The 27,422-nt window shown below is 42.9% G+C and overlaps 2 protein-coding genes across 3 annotated transcripts; both read right to left on the bottom strand.

Moving 5' to 3' along the window:
* Nucleotides 1-3,653: 3,653 nt before the first annotated feature.
* On the bottom strand, nucleotides 3,654-21,479 carry ncapd3 (non-SMC condensin II complex, subunit D3). Its single transcript, XM_032553952.1, is given in 37 exon segments — nucleotides 3,654-3,853; nucleotides 4,978-5,026; nucleotides 5,195-5,257; nucleotides 5,391-5,438; nucleotides 5,534-5,598; nucleotides 5,732-5,841; nucleotides 5,995-6,162; nucleotides 6,291-6,401; nucleotides 6,501-6,709; nucleotides 6,820-6,953; nucleotides 8,273-8,410; nucleotides 8,520-8,599; nucleotides 8,676-8,914; nucleotides 8,995-9,090; nucleotides 9,702-9,816; nucleotides 10,217-10,324; nucleotides 10,516-10,625; nucleotides 10,709-10,806; nucleotides 11,202-11,393; nucleotides 12,390-12,610; nucleotides 12,705-12,839; nucleotides 12,940-13,013; nucleotides 13,108-13,191; nucleotides 13,951-13,989; nucleotides 14,100-14,352; nucleotides 15,568-15,693; nucleotides 15,837-15,909; nucleotides 16,192-16,325; nucleotides 16,947-17,034; nucleotides 17,122-17,183; nucleotides 17,277-17,438; nucleotides 17,698-17,754; nucleotides 17,756-17,865; nucleotides 19,353-19,521; nucleotides 19,659-19,831; nucleotides 21,412-21,445; nucleotides 21,447-21,479. Coding segments are annotated over 37 exon segments (4,215 nt in total). The 5' UTR covers nucleotides 21,465-21,479; the 3' UTR covers nucleotides 3,654-3,783.
* Nucleotides 21,480-23,633: 2,154 nt separating this feature from the next.
* calhm3 (calcium homeostasis modulator 3) lies at nucleotides 23,634-26,777 on the bottom strand. Of its 2 annotated transcripts, XM_032552586.1 has the most exons (5): nucleotides 26,694-26,777; nucleotides 26,293-26,601; nucleotides 25,749-25,876; nucleotides 25,535-25,662; nucleotides 23,634-24,265 (listed from the first exon to the last, which is right to left on the bottom strand). In XM_032552586.1, exons 2-5 carry the CDS (start codon nucleotides 26,577-26,579, stop codon nucleotides 23,819-23,821), a joined length of 990 nt encoding a protein of 329 aa, XP_032408477.1. In that variant the 5' UTR covers nucleotides 26,580-26,601; nucleotides 26,694-26,777; the 3' UTR covers nucleotides 23,634-23,818. The 2 variants fall into 2 exon arrangements, with proteins under 2 accessions (XP_032408477.1, XP_032408478.1); XM_032552587.1 differs by lacking the exon at nucleotides 26,694-26,777 and having other exon boundaries at nucleotides 26,293-26,679.
* Nucleotides 26,778-27,422: the final 645 nt, after the last annotated feature.

A 27,422-nucleotide genomic window follows, 5' to 3' on the forward strand; every position in this document is an offset into this window, starting at 1 on the left:
AAAACAAGTTTAAGGGGTGCAAGTACCTTGGCGTGGCTCTGTATTGTCAGCTGTATCCTTGATGCCTAATTTTGTATTTTTGTAGCTCAGTTGGGATAAATCCTGGTGTTGCCTACAGATTAAGCCATGTGCTTTTCTTTCCGTCCGCACCCAGTTAGTGTCTCTCTGAGCAACTGATGTGAAATATTTGAACAGCAGCAGGAGGGAGGAGGGGAGCAGCAGCAGCAGCAGCAGCTCTGTCTTTAATTACCAGCCATGGGGCAACACTGAACTCTACAGCTCAGATATTGTGATGAAGACTTCATCGCAATAGTATTTTCACGATGCTCTCAGTTCCACACACACAGATGGCTCTTTGTTTTCGTCCCCGCATTGTTATAATACTTGGCTTGATGTGATCCAAATGTCAAGATTTCTTCAAAAATATTGACTCTTTAATGGAAGTCAAACCTCTTTTTGTAACTTTTTCTACAGCGCTCATCTTCTTCCTGGAACACAAACACTAAACAGAGTCATGAATTTGAGACACTTCCGCATTCTCCGTCTAACTTCACTCTGAAGCCTTAAGCGGCCTCCTGTGTCAGTGTCCTTCTGCCCCTTTTGCTTTTCACGGCTGTTTTCCGAAGAACCTTCTAGGTTCTTTCCAACAAAGGCCGCGGGCGGCAACAGGTGGTTTGACTCTTGCACGCACTTCCGACTTGATTGTTTGAAAAAAATAGATTATTCCTTGTGAAAATATAGACAAAACTACTAAAAATCTCTTATTACGTCAAAACAAAAGTCAACGTAATCTGACGTTTCAAGTTCAAAGAGTGGTAAAAACAAAATAAAATAATAATAATTTTACAAAAACCTCCCGTCATCACACCGGACATTTGCCAAACCGTAGACCTCCACCACAACAGACGCCGGCCAAGAATCATGTGAAAGAAGGTGCTCTGCTCAGATGAAACCAGAACTAAACAGAACTATAAACCTATAAATGACCTATGACCTATAAATTGCGTGGCTCAAAACCAACACTGCACATCACCCTGAACGCATCATTCCCATCTTGTTTGGATCCTCTGGTTGTTTTGAGGCTTATTCTGTGATTCTTAGTCTCCTTCTTTGATTAGGTCACCCTTGTTTCTGTTTGTACTTTTGTTCATCTCTTCCTTTGTGATTCTAGTTTACCATGTTCATTTCTTGTGTCTAGTTTTTTTTTAACTCTAGTTTAATGATGTTTCTTGTCTACTCATTCTTTAGTTCCCAGTGTACTCCCTCGCCCCCCTGTGCTGCTTTCTGCTCTCTACCCTCACACCTGCAATCAGTCAGCCAATCAGCCCAGGTCCATTGCTTCACATTTCCTCTCCCATGACTTAAGCACTTCTGCTTCTGTCACTCTTTGCTGGATCCTCCTGTTAAATCCCATTATCGCCCGTCGTCATTTTTGGATTTCTGTTTTATTTTGGCATTTGGGTCCACTTTAAAACAACACACCATGACACATCTTCAAACATGGTGGCAGCAGCACCGTGCTGTCGGGATGTTTTTCTTTCTTCATTATGGCCAGGGAAACTGGTCAGAGTTGATGGAAGACAACCTACAGGAGGTGGTTCGCCCTCCAGCAGGACCACCACACCACAAACATTAAGCAAGAGAAACGACTGGGCGGTTTGGATCAAAGCATATCTGTGTGTTGGGATGGTCTAGTCAAAGTCCAGACAAAATTCCAACTGGAAATCAGCGGTAAGACTTGGAAACTGATGTTCGCAGCTGTTCCTCGTCCAGTCTGACAGAGCTTGAGCTGCTTTTGGAAGACGAATGAGAAGAAATGCATCTGGAGTCTTCAGTCAGGAATGAGTGCTGGAGGCATTACCTCTAAAGGCATTTATTACCTGTAATGCCTCCCAAAAAAATTTTTGGGAGAAGTTTTGTTAAACTTAAATTTGTTAATTTTTTTCTTTCTTTGTCGGCATCCACTAAGTCCATGGGGAATTGGCTCGGAAAAATTCACAATAACTTTATCCCGACCTTTGTTTCCAAGAATCATACAAGTTTTATGCAGTGCAATCATTCCATCTTGGAAATAGAAACCTTCAAAATAATAGTTTACAGTTAAGTTCTGACTATTGTGTAATGATGGGCTGCTCATCTTGGTAATCCTCCCATCATGTCTACACTCAAAACTGTTCCTCATTTGGCTTTATGCTTTGCTTAGATGATCCATTTTGCATATAATAGCACAACACATGAAGGTTTAGAGCATAAACTAAAACCTGTCAGTTCACCGTGGAGACATTGTGAGAGCAACAACAAAAAAAAAACCCCACTGAAAATAAGAAACAAACCTGACTTCACTGCTTGAGCACACAGTCTGTGATTAATGTCGGGTAAACATGCAGTGACTGGATTGAACAGTCACCGCATGTCAAAAACAGTCTTTCAAAAATCCTAAGACATTATGGAACATTCAGGATTCATCCAGGTAGCTCATAACGGGGTTTTCTGAGAAATAGTTGGGATTATGAGAGTTTGTTTCATTAGAGCCGGCTAAAGCAACAAAAACACCCTGAGTGAAATCTGCCAAAGTTCAAACCGCAGAGGCTTCAGTTCCTAGACTAATAAACCCGAGACAGGAGAAATGTTTTACTAAGATTCATTTCATCACCGTTGTGTAAGGAATGAGGCAGACTGCAATCTGTTGGAACGCCACAGCAGGTTCTAGTTTTATAAAGTCTTCTTGACTGAAGGAATGGAAAATCCACCTCTTTTTCTGCCAAATTTGAGCACATAAACAAGGAATTTGACTTTGTTTCCACTTTGACCTGAATGAAGATATCTGACTGTACACAGACATTTGAAGAGGAACAGCAAAAGCCAATAAGGTGGACTTGCACTGATGCATACCCTATCTAAGACATGCTACTGTGGAACTGTTAGCATGTCATGACAGTCTTCAGTCAGAGGCCCCTTCAGACGCTCTGCAAGACTGACTTCTACTGGAGATCCTTTCTGCCCACAGTGTTACCGTCCGTAATGACTCTCTGAAGAAACTTGGGAGATGAGTTACGACAGCAATCGATTTCCCTTTGTTGTAAAGTATTTTTGAATTGAGCTGAATGTCTTCAACATGAGGTCTGCCTCCCGTCGGCAATTTTTACAAAGAGTAAGGCACACACAAATTGTCTTGAGAGAAAGCTTCCAGATTCTAAGAGAAAACAACCTTCTCCACAACGCTACAGTCAAACGTCTGGTAGAAGCCCCAAATTAAAGACGAAAGTAAAGATTGTGGACTGTCAGAGTGGCACATTCAAATATTTAAGCAACCTCCTCTCGGCAGTTTCATTTGGCTAAATTGCTCTAGACGGATGTATGTTCTCAAGCCGTTCGTCTCTCGGATCCTTTTAAGTCCATGGAGTAATTGCGAGCACGCCGGAAGGAAATCCCTGTTATTCTAAGCAGATAGGATCACGGATGTTGCATCTTTCCTTTTGATCTCAAAGAACATGAGAAGGAAAAGCGTTTCAGTAACGCTGACCGAGACAAAGCCTTACAGTGTGAGTGGGAGGCACCAGTGTGTAGGTCAACCGTAGGCCCTCAGGGTAACCTACGCAAACTTTTTACCTGCCGTGAAAACGTGATACGGAGAGAAAGTACATTAAACGCGGCGTTTTAGATCTCCTTTATTAGCAAACATAGAAAATAAAACGCTGACAGAAACATCAAAGCTTGAACAGACTGGAAACAGGAAGAGGTTAAGTATTAAAGACAGGATGTAGTATGGAGAAGCTGGAACATCTAAACTCTAGATGATGCTTTCCTCTGCTGAAGAGGGGACTGCACGTTCCACCGCCTCGGCCCCGGGGCCCTGAAAGACAACCAGTCAGGATTCACACTGCAGCATGAAGTTTAAAAACGGTGCTTCTTTCACCTTTAATAAATGAAATAAAACCTGATGCACACTAACGTCGCTTTACAGACTGAATGAAGAGAGATGACAACAGTATACTTGTGTCTGAGAAAACCACCTCCATCATCAACATATTAAAAAAAAAAAAAAAGGATCTGAAAAACAGCGTTCATAAAAAAAAGAAAAAGAAAAAAGAAGTATTTGCGTTATAGTATATTGGTCTAAAAGTGAGTGTTGTGTGCCTTCGTGCTCCTCTGGGTACAGTTTTAGCATCGACTCAGCTTCAGCGTTTAACTTGTTCAACTTTTACGTTGTTCAAACTCGTTTTTTTCCACAATACGATTATATTACCAACTAGGACTGTGGCGATACACAAATCTCACAATACTATACGATGTGTGATTTTCTGCTCACAAAATGATATCTATCACGATATTCAGCAAACAATACGATATATTCTTAAGATTTTAGAGGGACAGGGTGATTTTGGTGACATTTTGTAACTGTTCCATTGAATTAATTGAACTGATGGTGTAATAAATGTTTTTGTTATACATTTGCTTTGTTTAAATGCTAATTGTGTGGCTTTGTGTATTTGGTTATGCAGAAAAGGAACCTTTTTTGTCTTATGCACTTATATTAGATAATGTCATTTATCTATTTCATTTCATTATTTAATTAATGGTAACAGATTAATGTACATGTGTAACTGGATAAGAAAAAAAAAGTCATGTGCGACAGCTGTCATTTAATTCATTTGGATTTGACATAAAACTCAAAGTAGGATTTAATGTATCGATACTCGCGGATGAAAAATCGATACTTTCTGGGGGGGGGGGGGGGAATATCGATAAATATTGTAGAATCGCTAAAATTACACAGCCCTTTTTTTTACGTTTTACTTTCTATTTATTCAAATTTTTGTGTTTTAATGACTGTTTGATCTGAAACATTTAAATACGAGGAAAAAGTCATAAACAGAAGAAATCTGAGGGGGGGCAAATGCTTTTGTACGACCTGCCTGAGAGAAACCCTGGGAAAATCTCTGTGTACGGGGTTTAGAGGGTAAAGTTAAGACTTACGTCTGTTCATTTGGTCTCACATGCAGAATGCTGGACTCTTCACTAGGACCTGGAAGGACAGAACAAACAGCTTACTACCACAAACTGGGACATGTGGAACCCTGGAGGGGACAGAGTGCCCTTCTCTTCCATTTGACGACTAAAACACAGAAACAGTCTTTAGAGAGGCACGTTTAAAAAAAAAAAAAACAAAAAAAAACCACGGGGAAAATCTTACTTGTTCCTTGGTCGCTGAAGATTGCACTGAGTCCTTCGTTAAAAGTGAGGCTGGGGTTGGAACCTGCGGAAGACACAAATATTCAGCTCCCATGTTTCCGAAAAGAACAGTAGTAAAGGTCGAGCCTTCAATGTAAAGGTTGAACATTTGAACCGACGTACAAACGACGGAGGTATGTAGGAGGAAGGACTCTTACCTTTAGGGGTGCTGAAGGCTCTGTCGCTGACCCCTCCTTTAACTATCGCTGTAAGAAAACATCAAGAAAAAAAAAAAGTGATGTTTCCCCGATTGTAGAAAGAAGCCGATGTGATCGTGAAGGATGGGTTCCGCGGTTCTCACCTGTTCTTCCCAGAGTCAGAGACTTGGACTGACTCTGCTCCTCCTGCCTGGATGGGCCTGCTCGCCTGATGGAGAACGACAAACACGGTCGCATACATTTCCCTTGATATTTCCTGCCTGTGCGTGGACCTACAGGTGGATTCTGTTGGCCGTGTATCTGTGCTGCCTCAGGGTGAGATCTAGAATAGTAGAAGCTACCTGTCAGTCAGGCCCAGTCTGGACAAGGCGGAGATTGGACGAGTCGGCTGTGGTGTGGCGAAGTTAAAGGGCAGGAGGACTCTCTTGGCGGGAGACCTTGGATCCGAACTCTGAGGAGAGAGGCAAGAGCGATGACGGCTTCAGCGACAGTCAGAAACTCACAGCTTTTTGGAGCATGGTAGATGTTCTACGGCGATCGTCTGGATGTTACACCAGAATAAATTAAAAGAGTTTGCTGTGACGTTTGCTCTCTGCTCGATAACCTTCGCGGTGGGCGTCTGGGCGCCGGGCGTCACGCTGCAGTTTTCCATCTGCTCCTGCACCTCCCTTTCCTTTTCGGCCGTCTTCAGAGCAAACTCCACTTCAGCTGCCAGCTGCTCGTCTCCGGCGAAAAATTCCTTCACCTCGTTACGGTAGTCCTGCATCGTCACCTGATGGAGAACGTGGAACGCAACTGATGAATAAAACTGCACTTAAATGTTATTCTTATGAATCTTAGTTTGAAATTCTTCTTTGGAAGAGTGACGACAAAAAAATTACACGAGTACAAAACATGTACCTTAAGGTAGCCCATGAGGTCTTTGAGGACAGGGGATTGTTTCTGCTCCAGAAGGTTCTTTAAGCTGATGATTAGAGGAACTGTGTTTTCTATGAAGGCCTTCTTCTGGACCTGGGGACAAGAGCAGCGGAGCGACGCTTTCAGTCTTTGCACAGCTGGAATGTATGTAGCAGCAGAAAGTCGCAAAGTTCTGATGGGAAGGGCTCCGACCTGCGACACCACCTTCTTCTGCACCACCTGCAGGACGGCCTTAGTCATGGCGGCCACGTTCTCATCCTCCGGCTCCTCACTCCCAGCACCCCCTGCTGGTGCTGAAAATGCCTGCAGCTTCAATTCTTTGAGACTCAACACGTTGAAGGTCTCTGACAAAATCTCGGCACCGTCTGCATCCAGGGGCAGCTCCTCGTCCGCAAAGCATGCTGGGATAGAAACAAAAAAAGGAAAGCCATTTACAAAGAGGTCCAATTCTCTTGCCTGATCCAAACTCCAGGCTATAATTTGTGAGGTCAGTGAGCAGCCGTGTGGCTACCTAAGATGGTCTGGCTGATCTTGTTGGCGGTGTTAAAGCGCTGGGTGTCTGTGAAGTGTTCCAACAGGAAGCGGTAGATGCGAAAGCGCTTCTCGCGGTGCTGAGCGCCCTTCAGGGAGAACAAGACCTTTTCTCTTCACAAACGAAACGCAAAGAAAAACGCGTCAAATGAAGACGGGCTTTCACTGTGTGAGCAGAGAGACAGCAGGTCAGCGATGATTATTATAGGAGAAGTCTGCTGGTGACCAGAAGGTTTTCAGACTGAAACCAATTTACACCAAACCTAGTAGGAGACAAACATGTTGGATGACCGACGATGCCATGTGGTCAACAGTTACTTATTTTTGGAAAGCTGCATCCCAGAGCCTCTCGACCTAATCAACATGATCTTGTGTCAGTTGACAGATAAGTTGGTGCCACCAGGAACATTAATCAGAATCAACTTTCATACACACGACATTCACTGAAACACCGTTCCATTTCAACTGAACTAAAAAAATATTGGACGAGTTCATATAAAAAGGTTCTCGCCAGTTTGTATGAAAGGGCTTCAATATGAAAGCTGTTAATTGGCTTAAATGAAAGGTTCTGAATTGGTTATATGAAAGCTTCTCACCAGTTTGTATGGAAGGTTCTCACTAGTTTACAAGCCTCGCCAGTCAAATCTGCTTTATTGCACATTCAGACAACAACATTATGCCACAACTGGTTAAAACAAGATTCATTTTGTGTTAATAAGTGACTAAATTGACGACATTTTGACTAAATTTACTCTAGATGTAGTAGACTAAAAGTTTACTGTAGTCAACTAAGACTAGCCTAAAGCTAATTCTGATGAATAAATTAAGACTAAAATTAAATTACAGTCAAGTCAGAAGACTAAGACTAACTCTAACTAAATGTTTGCTCTCAAAATTAACATGAGTCCCATCAGATCATTTTCTGAAGCAAACTTTAATCCCCAATGGGCCAAGAGAAGTGGCTTTGATGGACATCGCTGCTCTTTGTGGATGTTGCTTGAGCGACGGTTTTACAGGCGTACCAGGAACAATACAAAAGTTACAACAGTTGATTTTTGTATGTAAAACAAAAAACTCCCAAGTAACGGCATTAAAAATATGAACGCATTAAAATTAATTTAATTAATTATTCAAAATTAACAAGTTTAAGTCCTGGCCCTACTTAAAATGTCAGTTGCAAAGTCAAGTAAAACCCTTATTTTCCATCTCTAACACACACAGTGTGACATCACCTCTGCTACAACAATAAATTAATGACAAACCACAACCAAAAGTCAAGGGCAAAACAAAAAAAAAATTGTTCTCAGTGCTGTCCCCACGCATTCTTATAGTTTGTAGAGGAAAAGAAAATGAGCCAAAATTGGTATTTTTAAACTTTACCAAAAGTAGAAATTGGCTGCAGATTTGTGATCGGTGCATCTTTAATCAGGTACCTTTCACTCTGAGGGAACTTGTTGTACGACGTGTGTTTGTTGTACGAGTTGAAGTGGAAGATGCACTCGATGAAGTGCTGGCTGAACATCTCAGGGTTCTTCTTGAGCAGCCGATGAAGCAGGCAGTATTCACACAGACTGCAACAGGAAAGGAGCAGGCATGACGTCGGCTGCGTTCATTACATACAACAGTCCTTTGCTTTGTTGTCAAAGACAAGACTGCGGAGGACTTCCTGTTGTAATTTACCTGGCAATGGCAGGAACTGGATCAACCAGGGCTACCATAAAGCGAAAGAAGAAAGAGCCTTTCCATTTCACAAACTCCTCCTGGGAACAGAGAGTCAGGACGGAGGGTCAGACCCACAGCTGGAAGGTCGTGGCAGCGGTAGTCGCTCATACGTACCTGGAGCAGGTTGGTCAGCATGATGAGAGTCTGCTCCCTGATGACGGCTTCATCGTCTCGCAGGCAGGCCGAGATGTTGGGGATGTAGTGATCCACGATGTTGGTGTAGCGAACACACAGGTCGCACATTATCACCACAATGTTGTTGCGCACCGCGACCTCTGTGCCGACCTCCAGCTCTCTGGCAAACACCGGCAGGTATTTCTGGACCAGTTCTTCGTGCTGCAGACACAGCTTCCCTGATGCCACAGAGAGAGGATGGAGTGATTAAAACGTGTGTGTGTGTGTGTGTGTGAGATCGAGCAACGGGAGAGCTCACCTAATGTGATCACGCCATGGGCTTTGATCCTGGTGGGCAGAGAGTTTTCTCTGAACTGAGACAAAGGCAGTGATGCTGGCAGCTCCTCCTGACGGGCTGTTGGTCACCAGCAGCAGAAAACAGAATGGGTCAGTCAGGAACAAATGTTTTTCTTACAACACTGTTCTTAGACCATTAAAAAAAGGCAAAAACAAACAAAAATAAGAGATTTTGATTGGATATCTGCAAAGAACTCAGCAAAATAAATATTGGTTATATTTAGGGGTGCACCGATTGCAGTTTTTTGGCCGATCGCCGATATTTTAAAAAGCTTAACCTGCCGATTCTGATTTTGGCCGATATCAATCTTTTTGGTCTGACATCTTGCTCAATATAGCAAGAAAGTTGTTGAGTTGGCAACAGTGGGGTCACTATTGTTAATTATAAATGTGCAGACAGAACTTAGTGAGCCGGTCTGTCAGTCAAACCTTCCTCATTGGAGAGCAAAAGAGGACAGAGGTTGATTCTTAGACCTTTGACAAGCTAGATAAGATCGGTGGATGAGATCGGCTTCACGTAAAAATCGTCCGATCACCGATCTCCCAAAATTAAGGAAATCTGCAATCAGTCGCCTCTCTTTTAAGGAGTGTAGGCCAAATTGGCTCATGGAGTCAACAGGTCAACAGTGATCCGCTGACGTCTCAGTGAGGTACAGAACGCTTTCGAACCCGCCAGCTTCTCGGAATGTGAGGTGAGGACAGACTCCACCAGCAGCACCGTCCTCTTGCCAACCTTCGCTGGACAGTGAAGCGAGGCCACGCCCAGAGTGTGGAGGTGCTTTATCTGGAACACAGAACATCTGCAATCAGAGGAGCCACTTCCCAACGAGGCACACAGACCACTGAGGAACAGCTGCTCTTTCTTCTAAAGAGTGAAACCCATTGCTATTAATTACTATTAAGAAATGTCCTTAAATAATTTGTGCTACAGGTCCATGGGAGCTGAAATCTTTTCATTTATTTCGGCACTCTTCAAAACAGAGATTTCTGTCACAATTACAGTAGTGATCATTTTCTCCTGAACGTGATCATGATCATGTAGATAACTTCTAATGTCATATTATGGATTTTACTATAAACAACAATGAAATGTGTATTCTCGCCGACTGCAACAGCTTCGGGTACCGACAGATAATTGTTAACTTCCACTCTGAGGGTGGCGGTGAGGTTTGAAGGAGCCTCACCATCAGATCCTCGTTGAGGTTCTGGGTTCCGTTCGCACTGAGGATGATGCTGGCTAAATACGTCTCACAGATCGACACCAGCTCGCCACAGTGTTGGTTCAGGAAAGCCTGATGAAAGAGAAAAAAATCAACCGCATTCTTCATTTTTCCTGAATTGATGAGCATGTTTAAGCTAAGAGTAAAACAAGCCAGTTTCTAATCACGTCATTCTGAAGCTCTGTAGTGATTTACAAAGACAGAAATTAGAGTCTAAATATTTCTATACGAACGAGCAGAGTTAATGTTTCCCATTTTCCAACCTGTGTGTGTTTGATGTCTTCACTGCAGCCAACTTGGTAAAGCGTCTGCATGGCTGCACTGATCACCTCCAGAGACAGACTGAAAGTCTTGAGCCACGACATCAGATCAGCTAGTTAAGAGAGGACAAATTGAGGGAGAGACATTAGGACGGCTGATGAGTCCTCCAGGACAGATTCGCGTCCAGCTCCTCACCAGCTATCCTGCCCCTGGTGTCCTCGTTTAAATGAGCAGCAATGTCTCCGACAACAGAAAGGATGTGACAGCAGTTAGTCACATCCACATCATGTGATCTACGGAAACAGAAGAAAGTCAACATTAAAATGTAGAATGCAGGGTTTCCGCCCAGTGTACTATAAGCCTGGCGGGCCACCAGGCTTTACTTGTGCCCCCTCCAGGCTAAGCACTGCTTATTTATTTTCAGTCTTTTTAAAATGTTTGCATTTTTTAAAGACTTTATAGTTGGTGTTCAAGTATTATTCTTCCAAACCTTCCTATAACACATAATTATCAAGTGATATTTTCAAATTTCCTGTCGACTTTACACATTCTTTAACTCAAAAACACAACGGGCTGCTGGATGAATGACTGCCCTAGCACCACCAGGCTTAGCCAGTTTTCTGGGGGAAACCTTGTGGATGTACAGGGATTTCATGTTCACACTGTGAATAAAAGCTGATGTCCTCACCTGACCATGCTGTCCCAGGCCTCCAGGATCTTGCCGTGTTGCACTGTGGACACTGAGGAGACGACCTTGGAGAGCAGCAGCCAGGCCCCGGCAGCGTGCTCCGTTTCCGTGTGGGAGATCAGGTTAGAGATGAATGTTGGGGTGAACTTGTTCTGTTTGGACCAGATGGTGAAGGCCCTGCTGAAGTACCGGCTGTAAAGGAAAACCAAACGTCTTTATCTCATTATTGTAAATGATCTACTCTTCTACTTCTGGGCATTAAAAACACAAACAACTACACATGTGATGCTACTTTATACTGTGGAACTAAAAACCAACTGGACTGATCGGCTCAGAGGCCACAGGTCATGCCTCCTCTGCCATGATTTGCGGTGATGAGGTGCTTGAGCTGATCTGCTGCCTCTGATTTTTCCCAAATGTGCTTCTGGGTCTTAGAACCCCAATTCCATCTGTCCTAAAAACCACCCACAGAACTCTGAATGCCTCGGTTCTGCGTATGGATGCCCGATACATCGACACAAACATTGGCATCGGTCCAGTTGGCAGATATAAGTTGATATTTATTTCCATCTTTATGCCATTTGTTTCTGGAGGGGTAGTAGAGGAGGTCGGTCATATGGTATTTGTTTGGTCATGTGAAAGCAGTGGTTCCTAACGGAGAGTGAAATATATCTATAGTACAGTCACTCCAGGAATTTGCGATTGCAGCTGTTAATGCAAAATCAGTCGTCATTCGCAGATTTTGCGTGAAATTGCAATTTTGACCAGTCGTCCAATATCAAGTCCAGAGGACAGCAAAGTGCTTCACACTACATTCAAACATTCACATGTTCCGAATTCTCCCAGTGTTGTTTTAAGCCTGGCGGGCCGCCAGCTTTTATAGAGGTGGCCCATGTTTGCTAGCTGTCGATGAGTCAAATGTGTGGAAAACATTAATAAGCCATGTGTTGTTTATCTGAGGCCTGTTGGGAAGCAGTTCATCTTGAACAATTTTAGGAATCAGATTCATCTAAACTCTGAATGCATCAAACTTTTGTCTGATATCATAAAAATCTATCAAATTCAAATTTCTATCCAACATGGCAGACTGCTCCGCTGACTGACAATGAGCTTAATTTGCTCGTCTCTGCAGGAGTTCAGAAAAGAGACAACAAGGTTTGTGAGGGACAAACAGAGAACCGTCCTGACCTGAGGTTCCGGCACTCATTACACAGCAGGTCAAGCAGGTCCCAGGTCAGCCTCTCGCTGTGGTCCAGGTGGCGCCTCTCAGAGTAGGGCTTCACCTGACTGAGCAGAACCTGGTCCAGAACCTCCAAAGCCTTATCCTGCACAGAGTTCTCAGAGTCCACCACAGCTGGGACCACACCCAGCAGCCACGCCTTCTGGACTTCCACGCACCCTGGTTTGGCCTGGTGGGGACATCAAGCAGTCGTTTCATGACTCCTAATCGTCACATTTTTAGCTGACCTCTGACGAGAAAGACAGCAAAGGATCCAGTCTCACGGTGAGCAGTTCTCCCAGGCACTGTAAGGCCTTCTTCTTCACAGACACAGCCGGGTCTCTGCTGCGCTCCGCCAGAGTTTCTAGGTTCTCCCGGGTTGTGGGAATCACGCCGTGTTTCAGGAGACCCACCAAAGCCTGAACAACGGACGTCGGAACAGATGGACGAAGCAGAACGAGGTGAAACACATACAGCCGGAAAACGTGAAGCCGAGCGACGACGGTTTGATCGGAGCACCTGCAGAGCCGCTTTCCTCACGTTGGTTTTAGAGTCTCGGACGCGGCGCAGGAGTAGGGCCAGGTTCTCTTTAGCTGGAGCGAAAATACAACATGACATTTGACATTCAATTTGTCGGCGTGTAAATACGCTGACTAAACCGGGACATATGAGAGAAAAAAAGCTCACCATCGCAGATGGAGCCATCAGCACTGCTGAGCTCCACCGTCCTGAAGGGAAGAGTTTGGTAGGTTTTCTGGGAGCTAGAAGTTCCTACAACACAAAGGCATCTATCAACACGCAGTACTTTGGTCCACTTAAAAAAAAAACTAGTGGATCCATATGCTCTGTATCTGCTGAAAAATGTCAACAATCACCCAGGCCAACTTCCTCACATCCATCTTTCTAAAACCACTTATTTACATATAAAAACACCATAAAAACAAAAAAGACAACATTAACACTCCTCTTGAATATTTTAGAGTTTAAAAGCCAAAAAGTTCAGTTCAGCTTAGGTCTTAAAATAAACCCACGAGTCGGATTTTTAAAAAAAAAATTTCTACAGCTCTGGCTGTTACCGTTTTCGAGTTTACAGCAATTCCACTTGCTGTAAACTCGGTTGCAAACTAGGTTGTTCCTTAAGCGGAAGATGATTGATGCACACACGGATACATGGATTCCTATTGAACTGCAGCTGTTTTCACAACATTCTAAGACCCGATCGATATAAACGCAACCTTGTTTAAATTGACCGTTTAAGCAATTCAGTTTTAGAAATCCTTAACATTTTATCATGAGTTTGCATTAGTTTGGAGTTTAATGCTTCCCCATAAATCGTCCACAAGTCGTCTGCTGTGGAACTTTTAAGCAATAAACACACGGACGTAATTGTTGTCTGATCTGTGCAGTGATGCGTCTTCACAAATACACACTTGCAGCTAACGCCCTTGTTAACAGTGAGCACGTTTTCGTGCTGTGAGTTATCTGTCCAGCACACCAACAAGCTCTCAGCCAGGGACCGTCAGGCTGTACCTGTGGTGAGCTCCTCTTCCAGCACCGTCTGTGTCCCAGCTAAAACAGAAAATGTGGATATGTTAATGTTGGTGTTTGTTGTAGAAATATTGTAGTTTTTTTTTTTTTTGTCAGTATGGCCCAGCCCTAGAGTCTAGGTGTTTTCTCACTGGCAGAGAAGAGCGTGTGGACGGCCCGGGTGACGTTGAGCGACGGCAGCTCCAGACACTGAGCCAGGCAGGAAAGGGCGTGGCCCTGGACGGTGGGGGACTCGTCCATTCGTCGAGCGAACAACAGGTCCTGGATCAGGAACTTGTGTGGCAGGAACCTGGCGAGTTCCGGATCCTGACATTCCTCCAAGCTTCTCTCCGGCTGAGTCAGCAAAACCATAACCACGTCCACGGAGAACAGGCGGTGCACCATCTGCAGAAAAAGCAGCACCTTGAGCAGTCAGACTGGAAAGACATCCAGTTTTAGCAACACCATTAACAAGAAAGTTAGCCTTCGGTTCTTTACTTCAGTATGACAGAAGACTAAAACATTTTAACATCTTGGATAGTTTTGGGTTGAGGTTTTCCCCCAAGCCAGCAGGGTCAGCTGCCTGATCTAAGTTTTCGCCTGACAATGGCAATTCCTTATTCTGGGGTGCTGCCATACAACTGTTTGACCATATAACTCACTTCAACCTGGAACCAGGAAGAAGCTGAGCAGAAATCCTTCGACTAAATATCTAAGCACAGTCTGTAGCGACCCTCCTCGCCTCCGGACGAGACACGATACTGAGGTTTTAACATTACTTTAAGGAAAACTATCAAAAATATCACAATTATGCAACATAAACGTTCTTTATTCTCCTATCTTAATGTGGCTTTTTTGTCTTATGTAAAGCACAGAAACAATGGCATTGTCACACTATGAGAAATTGAGATGTCAATAACAATGTTTTTTTTGTTGATCCATTGTCTAATTCTTCAATTAATCAGTTATTCTGAAAAATTATCCCTACTTTTTTTAAACTTTTTACATAAACATTTTCTTTTTATGTGTCCAACAAAATAAAATGTAAGCACTTCACAGTATGAAGTGTCCCCTACAGCCTGCTTGATGTCAAACATGCAGAAAAAAAAATAGGATAACATAACAGACAGATAATGAACTGCTTTTAAAGGCGAGGAAATTCCTGTAGATTCGTCACGCTCATCAGTCGCTGCAGCTTCTCCTCTGTTTCCAAACAAGTGTCCTGTTTGTCATCTTTTAAATCCAAGTACTTCCATATTTCAGACAAATTGAGTCATTGACAACTTTTCTTTTACTGTGGTTCATTCAGAGACTCCGTTCACCATATTTGTTTGGAAATCACAACGAAGACAGAAGCAGCCAATCGCACGTTTCGGATCATCCTTCTTTGCTGTGACCTACGCAGCAAAGATCACAGCAAGGTGAGCCAAGGCGTTTTTCATGCCTTGGCTCACCTTGAATGTCCCGAGTCCGACATAATATAAGGTTTATATGGAGCCACTAACATTACACCATACTGCGAGAACAGCTAAGTACTTTTTTTTTTCACACTTTTACAAACTTGCTCAAGTCTACGACTCATGATGAGGCACAAAAAGAAAGAAAAAAGTCTTGTGTTACCTTTGAATGACCAGAGAAGATGAAAAGCCACTTTATGAAGCCGGCGTAGTCCATACCGGCCATCTGAGATGTTAGCATACCCACAGCCTGGGCTCCATGGTTACGATACTCGCTTTTCTCCACCATCTACACAGCAGCACAACACAACCGTGACTGAGCGATCGGGCAGCGCAGGAAATATTCGCTGCCACCGCTAGACCTTCCTCCCATCACCACGGAAGCGAGGGACGACTAATTATTAGCCAATGAAAGGCGAGAATTGGATTCACCTGGAAGCAGATGTGCTGCAGGAGGATTTGAAGGAAAGGTAAAGCCAGCTCTTTCAGCTCGTCCACCAGATGACTGGAGTCACAAAAACAGAACAAGCATGAACAACGTAGCATGTTGAAAGACCTGGAAGCTCTATAGAGACACCAGCTCCATGATGTGTTGATGGTGTGATCTACTCCTGCGCTTCACCGCCTTGCTAAAATAATGACCCAAGTCATTTTCTGCTGAAAGTGATTTTAGCAACAAAAAAAAAAAACACTCAACGTCACCATAAAATTTGACATTAATCTCACTAAGTTCAGTCATGTTTACCACTGACAAAAACTTACCCTTACCCTTACCCTAACTGCTTACCAAACAAAGTGGATGGCCAGGTCCCGGGTGGTGAGGACGGCCTGGTTCGGTACGAGGAGGGACGGCTTCCCGCTGTGGCCTTTACTCATCATCAGGATGACGTAGAGCAGCCGATGGAAAACCCTCCGCAGGGACTGAAGGATGCAGAGTTGACAATCACCACACGTATGGGGAATCAGCCATGCTTGGCAGCAGAGGAAGTGAACCAAACCGTTTAGTCCACCTTGGTGACAATTCCAAATACGGAAGCTAAACTGAACACGCCGCCTTTTCTCCCTTTGCAGAGGACGGTCGTTTACAGCACAGGTCATTTCCGGTAAGCTTCTTCTAAGCGTCAAACTGCCGCATTAAATACGTCACGAGCAAATGTTAGCAAAGGAGTAAAATTCAAAACCTCAACAGAGTCCACGCCTCCAGGAAGCAATCGTTTCTCAACAGCCAAAAGTCCAGTTCTGGTTTTTAAACCAAGCTAGATTGAAACCTGGACACTCCCACAAAAACACTGTGGCTTTGTCATGTCAAGGGATGAAAACGGGTCTGTCTAGTGGAAAGCTAACTGTCCAGTCCAATTCTTAAAAAAACCCCCACTGGTGATCAAAGCCTATAATGCAGAGGAAAAGTTTACAGTATTTGCATATTTGGTTTTGTTGGATCAGAACCAGGTGGTTTCCGTTTTAAAGCTCTATTATTTACACCCCGGTTCTGATCCAGTCGTGTGTAGCATGTGTGTATCGGTGAAATAACTTGGATCCTACCTCTTTCTGCTCTCCGTGTCTCGGTGAGCAGAGCAGCTTCAGGCCGTGGAAGGCCATCTCCGGGACACTCTGGAGCTCACAGAGATCCCTGTGAAGAAATGATAACCAGTTCCGCTTTCATCTCCAGGACGGATGGACCTTTCTGCAACGTGGCAGCGGCAGAAAGAAAACTCACCGTGGAACAGCAAAGGTTAGCTCCCTCAACACAGGTTCCAAGTAAAGCAGCTTGCTGAAGACCTGTGGAGAAGGGAAGAACGTTCTACCTGCTGACAGGGTGCAGCGTGGCACAGAGCGTTGCTATGTGTGTGTGTGTGTGGGGGGGGGGCTTACCTGCGTGCAGTTGCTGGCACTCTGTGGTCTGTCTTTAAGTGAGAACGTTTGCAGGAGACGGAGGAGACTTTGAACCAAGACAGCAATAGCGTCTCTGATCTTCGTCAGCTCCAGCCCAGAAAAATGCAGCTCATCTTCCTCTTCCTCCTCCTCCATTTCCATCTGAAAGCAGAAAAAAAAAGAATGCAATGTGGTGCCTTGTATCTCTGGGAGTCTGCGCAATTAAATCTGATTGTGATAAAACCTGAAAGCTTGAGAGAAGGACAGTAAAGCATGTTTTTGTAAAACTGTCTCCCAAAAGTTTAGCAGATGCTCCATTGAACCTGCGTGTGTTTGGAGCGGCATGCTACAACAGTTCAGTGGACAGAGCAGATCTAGGTGATCTGTTGGGCTGCGACTGATTTATGGTTTGGTGCTGCACCTCTGGAGCATCTCTCCGCTGCGGTTTGGAGCGTTTGCTGTCAGCCTGGGAACCTTTTCAGGCCGTCCTTCTTGCGCTTCCTCCCAGAGTCCTGGGGCCAGCAGTGGAAGGTCAGGTCAAGACACGTGTCCAGCAAAACCTCGTGGAAAACCTTGTTGGCAATGCTTCCTGGAAGAGAGATATTTATAAAGTAAAGAAAATGTTGATTCCACCTCAGAGTAGGGTTAGAGGTCAGTGTGCTCTAGCCCCTAAACATGGCAGGATGAGAGCAGCAACCATAGTCAAATATTTACCAGGGGCCAGAATAGGCGACATCAACTCCTACCTGAAACTGCTGGCTAAGCATAAGTGTAAATACAATAAAGATTGTTATTCACGCTGGCAGTAATGACACCTGGTTATGCCAATCAGAGGTCATTAAAGTTAGTGTTGCTTCTGTGTGGAACCTTGACAAAACGAAGTCGGACTCAGTAGTTTTCTCTGGTTCCCCAGAATAATCGGACCAGTAGCAACATGTTTAACTGCAGAGTCGCAGTCCGACCTGCATCTCTGCAGCGTTACCAACCCATTACCCCGTTAAGACAGTTTCTTGCCCACGGCCAATATCTAATGGATTAATGATTAAACCAGGGTTTCCCCCAGTGTATTATAAGCCTGGCGGGCCACCAGGCTTTACTTATGCCCCCACCAAGCCAAGCTTTGCTTATTTATTTAAGTCTTTTTAAAATGTTTACATTTTTAAGACTTTATGGTTGGTGTTCAAGTATTCATCTTCCAGTCTTCCAGTAATACATAATTATCAGGTAATATTTTAAAATTTTCTGTCAACTTTAAACATTTTTAAGTCAAAAACTCAACAGGCCGCTGGATGAATGACTGTCCTAGAGCCCAACCACCGGGCTTAGCAAGTTTTCTGGGCGAAACCTTGATTAACCTTTAAAAAAAAAGGCAAACCATTAAAATTTAATAAAGATAAATACAACTAACTGAAGAGGAAAATAAAACAATCAAATGTGGTTTACTGAAGCTCAGATCTGTCTTTTTCAAAGACTTTCCAAGTTAATGGCTTCATTTTATTCAATTCAGTTTATTTATGTGGTGGGGCATATGTGATTTTTTTTCGTAGCAACATGTCAAGCAGAACTAATTTTTAGTCCACCACTGCAACCCAAGCTCTGTTGTGATGGTGGACCAATAGGTAAATCATTGTTTCCATAGTGATGGGATAATAAGTGTCTCAATTCTGCATCTTCAGTTCAGTGGACATTTTAGGAGGAAAAACTGAAGACAGTCCCTCAGTGATTGATGTCTGGCTGACCGGTGTTGCCTCCCTGTGGTGAGTTCAATCCCTAACAGAACCCAATAGAACCCACAGGACAGATTCACATCCAGTGTCACCATAACTTTGTCTATGGACTACAGTTTGTACAGATTTACTAAAACGGTAGCTACAAAAACATTTGATATTTATATCAAAACCATTCGTTCATCTTTCTGTGACTCCTTTGCAGCTAAAGAGTTGTTATATCAGACCGATTTTCTAAAAACAAATCATATAGCTTACACATTTTAAGATCAAAGACAACACAGACAAGTTGCAAATTAAAATTCTGGCATTTCAGAAACTCTAACAAATTGTTTCCAGATATGCTCACCTGGGATCCCCAGCAGCAGCAGGTAGACAGAAGCCGCATAGAGTCCGCAAACCCTCTGCTGAACATTGGCCCCTTTGGTCTTTGCTGCCAGGATGAAGGAGGACAGAACAGCCACCAGAGACTTCACAGACACCCTGTTTTCTCCAAGGATCACCCAGACACCCTGCAGCTTTGGAAACAAGCAGGGCTGGAAGATTAGCAGACTGATTTTTGCAGGACGCAAACACAAGCTCCAGAGCATTTCCCAGATATACATTACACTCAGCAATCAGAGCAAACTGTTAGGGAAGTGGTACGAGAGCTGACCTGTGACGGTCCGTCCCTGCCTGCAGGCTGCTGCTGATCTGCAGCATGTTCCAGCAGACAGTGGATTAGGCTCCTGAAAGACTTCTCTCCACTGGCGCACACTTCGTCCTCTATGATGTGGTCCAGCGGTTTCCTCTCCATGAACTCCAAGTCCCACACGGCGTCCACCCAGTCTGGAAATCACAACGCAAGTCAGACACTTGGCATGTATTAATTACTTTTAGAGAAACTAAGTTTGGGAACCGTCTCAAACTTTCCTGTCAAACTATAAACAGGCACCAGCCCCACTTCCGGGAGCCATCGTGAACCGGTCCGATGTTTAGAAAAATGTATACAAGAGGTGAGTCAATGTAGCAACCAAGAAGGCAAGTCGGTTCGAGGTTTCCCCCAGAAAACCTGATAAGCCCGGTGGTTTGGTGCTAGGTCAGTCATTCATGCAGCGGCCCGTCGTGTTTTTCAGTTAAATTTATTTTTTAAAGTTGACAGGAAATTTGAAAGTATCACTTGATAATTATGTGTTATTGAAAGATTAATAACTGAACACCAACTATAAAGTCTGAAAAAATGCTAACATTTAAAAAAAGACTTAAATAAATAAGTAATGCATAGTGTGGTGGGGCACAAGTAAAGCCTGGTGGCCGCCAGGCCTATCATACAGTGGGGGAAACCCTTCAGTTGCAAGAAATATCCGTTTGCCAATTATTTAGATTGCCAATAAAATGATAACTATTTAACATGGTTATTAATTGCATTCTGAACCACATTCTGTTTATTGTCCTGAAATGGTTGAACCCCTACAGAAGATTAATGTGATCAGAATTTTAAAAATAGCAACATTGAAAATTCTACTGAGTAATAAGAAATAATAAGGATCATCCTCTGCTGATGCACTTGTTTTCTAAACAGGGAATAAATGCTACATTCTAAGATGAGACTTTTTTTTTGCTCCATCACATTTATTGTAAATGACGGGAGAAAATAATAAGACAAAACCAAGAGAACATTCGTGGAATAAGTAATAGTGGAGGTGAAAATTTGATTCAAATGGACTACAGCAACATTATGATGATACTCGTTTATTACTTTTCACAAAAAAGAAGAGGAAGATACTTAGGTAATTGTTCGTTCGAGGATAACTTTTTGTTAAGTGTGTATATTCACAAATAAGTTCGACATTTATTTAAAAGTTTGAAACTATAGTCTGTTTACCGGAAGACCTGACAATGGCTGAGCGGACTGGAACGTTTTAAACTGAAGACATTTTTTTGTTTAGCACGTTTCCGTCATTTTATGGTAATAATTCGGCACTTATTGCGCTAAAGTCATTAATAAGCCTTCTTTTATCGTCTTTAAAACTAGCTTTAATTTGGAGATTAGGAATATTGGACTATTTTCCATTATGTCTACATAAAATACATAAGTAGTCTTTTTACGTAGACTATTTACATTCTGTATTCTTACACATTTATGCATTTTTTTGTGCTTCATCAGTGTATATATTATATTATGTAAAAAATAAAACCGCCTCGCAGCCCCCTTAGAAACAGAAAATGCATTTGTTGGCTTTTTTGCTTGTTTGTTTTTTAATAAATCTGATCTTGCCGAACCCCGGTGTCAGAATCTGACCGTTTTGCCAGCCTGACAGAACCGGGGAAACTGCGACAAGAGCCGCAGCCAAATGAACCGAATGAGCCAAAAACCCATCATTTTCCTCAGCTCTCGTAATGAATACAACCAAATAATTTAGTGTTACCTTGTGAAACTTGGTTCAGGTTCAGAAATTGCAAGCGTAGCGATCAAATCCATCTTGTTTATTTTAAAATCATCCCGCCCGGAAGCGCGAGCGCTGCGCTTCTTCCTTCATCCGGTTCATTCTTTCAAGTCCCATTAGCGCCACCTGTTGCTCAGGAGCGCCCCGCTTTAGACGAGCGGCTCAAACCTTTTTCAGAAAGGCTGGGCCGCCTCTGCATGGTAAAGTTTTCCCAAGTACTGTGCCACATTTTTGATACACATTTTAAAAACTTGTTTCTAACAAACTCAACTTTAAAATCAATAGAAATAGTGACAGAAATCCACGAAATCGGCTGAAATCAAGTATTCCTGCTGCTCTGTGCAAATTGAGCTCAGCTTCTTTAATATTGACTGATGGAGGGGAAAAAGGGTTTCTCATTATCAAAGTATTGCACGTATGATTAAGCAAAGAGACCTTTACTAAAAAAGTCTTATTGTTGCAAAACTACTGACAATGGATATTGCAGTTTTAAACTTCTGTGTTCCAGGTACCACACCGCTGGAGCCACTATCTGGAAGTGAAAGAACAAAATTGCATTGTTGTAACATTTCTGACAGAGCAGCCAAAAGTTTATGAATAGCATAAACTATGCTATTCATAAACTCAATATTATTTCAATATTATTTCAATATTGAAATAATATTGAATATTGAAATATTATTTCACCAAAAGAAAAAAAAAAACATTAAGACTTTTTTTTTTTATTAACAACTGAATGTGCTAAAACACTTAAAAAGCGAGAGAGAGAGAGAGAGAGAGAGAGAGAAAGAGAAAGAGAGAGAGGAGCACAATAATTACAAACATTCATTCTGTAAAAACAATTACACGACTACTTTGAAAAGCAATCCTATGGTCTCTGTTTAAAAGCAGAAAATGAAATCAAGTTTCGAGATGTAGTGCAGAGGCAGAGTCAGAGTTGATGACCGTTGTAGTTACGATCAGAAAGACACTGAGTAATCACGTCAAACAAACTCAACAAAAAACAAACAACAAATCAGTGCAAGTACGTGAAGTCAGTTTGGTCCAGAGTTCGTTTGCATACACTCATCACTCTGTGCTTGTGAGAAAACCTCCATGCAAAGTTTGTCTGTCCACACCCACAAACATATTCAAATGACAATTTTTGACATCAGAACAGAACAGGTTGAGGACATTGGTTTATAGAGTGTAAGAAAACTGCATATTTCATCCTTATGGTTGCTGTTTCCATTGATTTATTCATTTACTATGGGATTGGAAGATATCGGGGTTAGAGCAGGTCTGTGGGATTCTGCGACATCTCTTCAACGTTAACTTGACCAAGAGACAGAGGAAGGACACAGAATCATGATATCCATAACAGGGATCAAATGCAGTCATTTAACGACCATTATTTGGCACATCAGTTTCCCATTATATGTTTCTCTCATTCGTGAGCTGAGGTCCTCAGGCTGCTTTCTTGGGGAGCTGTTCCAGGGCCAGTTCCCCAGCAGCAGACTCAGAGCACGAAGAACGAAGTCTTACAAACACAACCTAGTGAAAAGAATCAGGAAAAGGTTCTGAAATCGAAAAGACTTTTTAAAATTATTCTATCACTGATGGAGCCTGTTAAGAAACAAATTACGTACAATGTGCTAAAGATTTATTCAGACACAAACCATCAATAGTGCAATTAAATATGTTATCGGCATGTTGTGACAGACAAATTGGATTTCTAAGTCAGGATTAATGACAATTAATTGATTTAAATGTCCCACTTAGAATTCTGGGTTTTTCCAGTTGATGTTTTCAACCTGGTCCATTATAAGTAGGGCTGTAGCGATACACTAATCTCACGATACGATGCGATACAATATTCTGCTCACAATATTATGATATTCAGTAAATGGTACGATTCAATACATTTTTGCAATATTCTGAAAGATTTTAGAGGGACAGAGTGACTGTGGTGACATTTTGTGACTGTTCCATAGACTTGGATTGAATTAATTGAACTGATGGTGTAATACTGGTGTAATAAATGTTGTTTTTGTTATATGTCTTGTTTAAATGTTAAATGGGTGGCTTTGTGTATTTGCCACTAAAATACAGAAAAGGGAACATTTTTATGTCTTATTCACTTATATTAGATAATGTAATTTAATTGTAACTGGTTGTTTTGTTACATGTCATTTTTAATGTACATGTGCAACTGGGAACACGAGGGATTTGAGTAGGATTTAATGTATTGATACTCACGGATGGAAAATCGATACTTTACAAGGGGAAAAAATATCAATAAATATTGTAGAATCGATAAAATTACCCAGCCCTAATTGTAAGGTTCTTCTTCTATGGACAAAATGCAACGAAGCAATAAACAGCAGCCACCAAAACACCGCAGTACATCTTAAACCTCTGAGTATAAAGCCCTCCCTCCTGGGTCCTGCCAGGTGACACACGGCCTGGGTCTGTGTGCAATCCTGGTTACATCCAGCTCAGGTTTACCGTAGTACCACTTGTTGAGCAGCTGGTCCATCTGCACCCGCTTTGTCACCCCATGAAGTCTCTCCTCTTCTTCCTCCAACCTCTCGCCGACGTTGGAGATGAAGGACGGATGTGGGAGACGAAGTATCGAGTCCTCCGTCATGTCCTCGAAGAACTGCACCACACACTTGCGGGCGAAGTCACGCGCGTGCAAAACACAGGTTTCGTCGAAAAGCTTCTGCTCCACATCCAGGTAGTTGCTCCAGTACCGTGTCTGTAAGAAGGCGGCGTGGTCTTCAAAACAGGGTTTGATAAGGCGTCCCATCGCTCCCAGTATGATCAGGAACAGGAGGATGGACCAGCCAACTGCCTAGAGATGTTGTGGAAAGCAAGCGACACAAAACCATTGTCAGCGTGGATATAGATGGACAAACCTGCTCCACTCTCAGAGGAACGGCCCCAAATTCTGCTTCTCTAAAGGCTTTGGAAACTCTTGAGACTCATTATCTCTGCCTTATTCTCGTTAATGACAGGATTGATATCAGATTTTACTTCATTGAATCACCTGACCTATAGTTGTGAAAGACTACCTTCCAGATGTATTCTGTTGGCTTGTTTTGTCCCGTTAAAATATTTCAGATCATCAAACAAATGCAAAACCCTTTCACTGCCACACAAGTCCATGAGGACAATGGTGTCAACATGTCAGATAAGGGGTTAATATCAGACAAGATACCCTGAGTGAAAACACAAAGTTGAGTTTAGATGACCATTTTATTTATTAAGGACAAATAGTTCTACCAAAGTCTTAGAATGTCAGTGACTGTGTTTCTCAACTGATCTTGAATTTCTTCACATCTGGGAATCACTTGTTGGTTTTTTTGAGATCTGTCAGCTGACTTCATGCCTACAGAAATGTTCAGTTAAGGGAATTTCTTGATTCTACAAGTCTGGCAGTAACTAGGCATGAGTTTCCAAAATATGTGGTTAATCGGAGCTCATCTAGGATGTCACAAAGGTAATCACCTTATCGCATGGACTGGTCACTGTCCACCCTAGACAGGCCACCAGTCCATCACACGGCAACACGGAGACAGGACAAACAACTGTACACACACACACACACACACACACGCCCGCACACGCCCACACACACACTCACATATGAGGTGACAACTTAGAGAGAGAGCAATTAATCAAACAATCGTGTTTTTGGACTGTCGGTGGGAGGAAGCCAGAGTGAACCTGAACATGTGCTGGGAGAACATGCAAACTGTATGCAGAAAGAACCCAGGCTGGGATTCAAACCCAGAACCTTCTTGCTGCTAGGCAACAGTGCTACCCATCGTGCAGCTACTCATTTGCAACCAGCGATTTGTTGTCAACCAGGTTATCTCTGCCTGATATTAACATTTGTTTGATGAACTGAAGAATTTAAATGGGACAACAATAAAAAAATAAATAAAATAAAAACGAACAAAATGTCAGGGGGAATATACTTTTTCACAACCCTGAATGCTAAACAGGAATTACGAATCAGTAGTTGACAGCCGTCCAGAGCAACACCTATATAGAGAATGTACAGAGTGAGTGAAAATGTTGAGATAATGTGTTCAGTTTTTTTTTTAACAGAGCTCACTTGAGAATAACAGCGGACATATCGGGAGACCGCTTTACGGAACGAGCTGTTCTGGAAAATAACGTCCTCTTTGCAGGGCACCTTGGCCATGATCCTAACCACATCCAGACCTGTGTTGTTGGGCACACCTAAGGAGAAATCACATAATCGGCAAAGCATCCAAATAATTGTGCAGCTTGTTGGAAAAAAATTTGTCACTCTGTTTCAAGTTTACCTGAGAAAAGGCCCGGATCGACACTCACGCTGAAAGCACAGATGAAGATCTTGCCGTCCAACAAAGTGACCAGGATCCAGACCATGGGAGCGAGCAGGGCCCTTTGGATCATGGCAGAGAACAGGTATCTGCCAGAAGACGTAGGATGGACATCAGGTACAGATGAACTTTAGTTCATTTGAAACCTCAACATTCAGTTTATCTAAAATGAGAGCATTCCGTCAGACCGGACCTCCAGCGGCTTCGACTCTGGTCCTCTGGTCTCTCTTAACGCCAGACTCTGCAAACCTCGATTTCCAAAAGAAATGGAAACTTTACTTTCATCGTGGAATAACTTGGACCTGGTTCAAAAGGGATTTAACACCAGGTCTGTGTGGTGGACCTTAATGTTCTAACATCAGCTGCTGCCCACTCTTTGTGAATCTGCCCCAACTTCTCGAAGAACTCTCCTTCACCATCACCTCAAGGCTGCAGTTATTTCTGTTATTGTTCTCTTTTTTTTTGTCTCTAAAAAACCTTTGCAGTTAGGAAATCTTGTACTCACTTCACCACCGCAGGATTTTTGGAACGATTCCCAACCGGCCTCATCCACTCGTCCATCATGACACCCGTATGCCGATTGACGAGGACCCCCAGGAAGAAAAAGATGATGGGCGGGACCGTCATCACTCCCAGCGAGTAGAGCTTGTTGTACTGAGGAAGGCACGGGCAGTTAAAGTCAAAGCTGGTGTAGAGCTTGACGCTGACCAGAGCCAGGACGATGCAGATCCCGTTAGAGATGGACTCAGAGTTGGACTGGAAGTACTGGAGGACTAACTTAAGACGCTCCATGAATCAAACAAACTTGCCTGAGCTTTGGGTTGGAAACAAAAATGATTTTGAGTTACAAAGCAACAAATTAGCTTAGATCTTATTTGAGAAAAAAAAAAAAGACAGATTCCCTACCTGATCTAACTTTTCTGATTCAAGTTAAAAAAAATATCCACAGATGATCCGCTCCTACAAACAACCTCAGTGTTTGTGTCGAGATAATACACAGGGTGTGTCTTTCCAGGATGAATTCACCTCAGCAGGTGACATGGACACACCCTGTCCCGCTCTTAAAGCACCAAGCCATATTTTCAAAGAGCCTGAAACTGGAAAACAATACATAAAGGCATCTTACAGAATGGGATATAGTGAATTGGAGTAGAAACATTTAAACAATTATTCTTTTTTTGCCTCCTGGCAATAAAATGTCACACTGCCGAAGTCGATTTATTCATTATTCAAACTCATTTTAAAAGTTGACTTGCAGCATTCACTCCTCCCAGTTGACCATGTAGCAACAGTAGACAATCACATGGGTTGTGTTGTTGACTTTACTGTAAACCCCACCACCCCAAATGGATGGGGCGACAGTGGAGAGGAAAAACTCCACTTTAACAGAACGAAACCGCCACCAGAACCAAAACCTGGTTCAGTACAAGCAGCCGTCTGTCGCGACCGACTGGGGTTTGAGGAGACGGACGCACAAAAACAGAAGCAGAGCTGGTGTAGGATTAGTTCCTACCTTAATGAAGATGTTAATAGTAAGAGAGCAAGCGTGTGTAGTTGATTAGGCTCAATTTAAAGGCTTTAAGGTGTGAAGTCCAATTTCTGTTAAATCATGTTTGATATTTACGGGATTTTTAC

Source organism: Xiphophorus hellerii, chromosome 22 (assembly GCF_003331165.1).
Source record: "Xiphophorus hellerii strain 12219 chromosome 22, Xiphophorus_hellerii-4.1, whole genome shotgun sequence".
NCBI classification, from domain to species: domain Eukaryota; kingdom Metazoa; phylum Chordata; class Actinopteri; order Cyprinodontiformes; family Poeciliidae; genus Xiphophorus; species Xiphophorus hellerii.

Excerpts from the sequence above, each read along its gene's own strand:
- calhm3 (XM_032552586.1), bottom strand. The coding sequence starts at position 26,579 with ATGGAGCGTCTTAAGTTAGTCCTCCAGTACTTCCAGTCCAACTCTGAG. Across the intron at positions 25,663-25,748 it reads CGATCCGGGCCTTTTCTCAG|GTGTGCCCAACAACACAGGT; the intron begins GTAAACTTGAAA and ends ATTTCTCCTTAG. Across the intron at positions 24,266-25,534 it reads ATGTCCGCTGTTATTCTCAA|GCAGTTGGCTGGTCCATCCT; the intron begins GTGAGCTCTGTT and ends CAACATCTCTAG.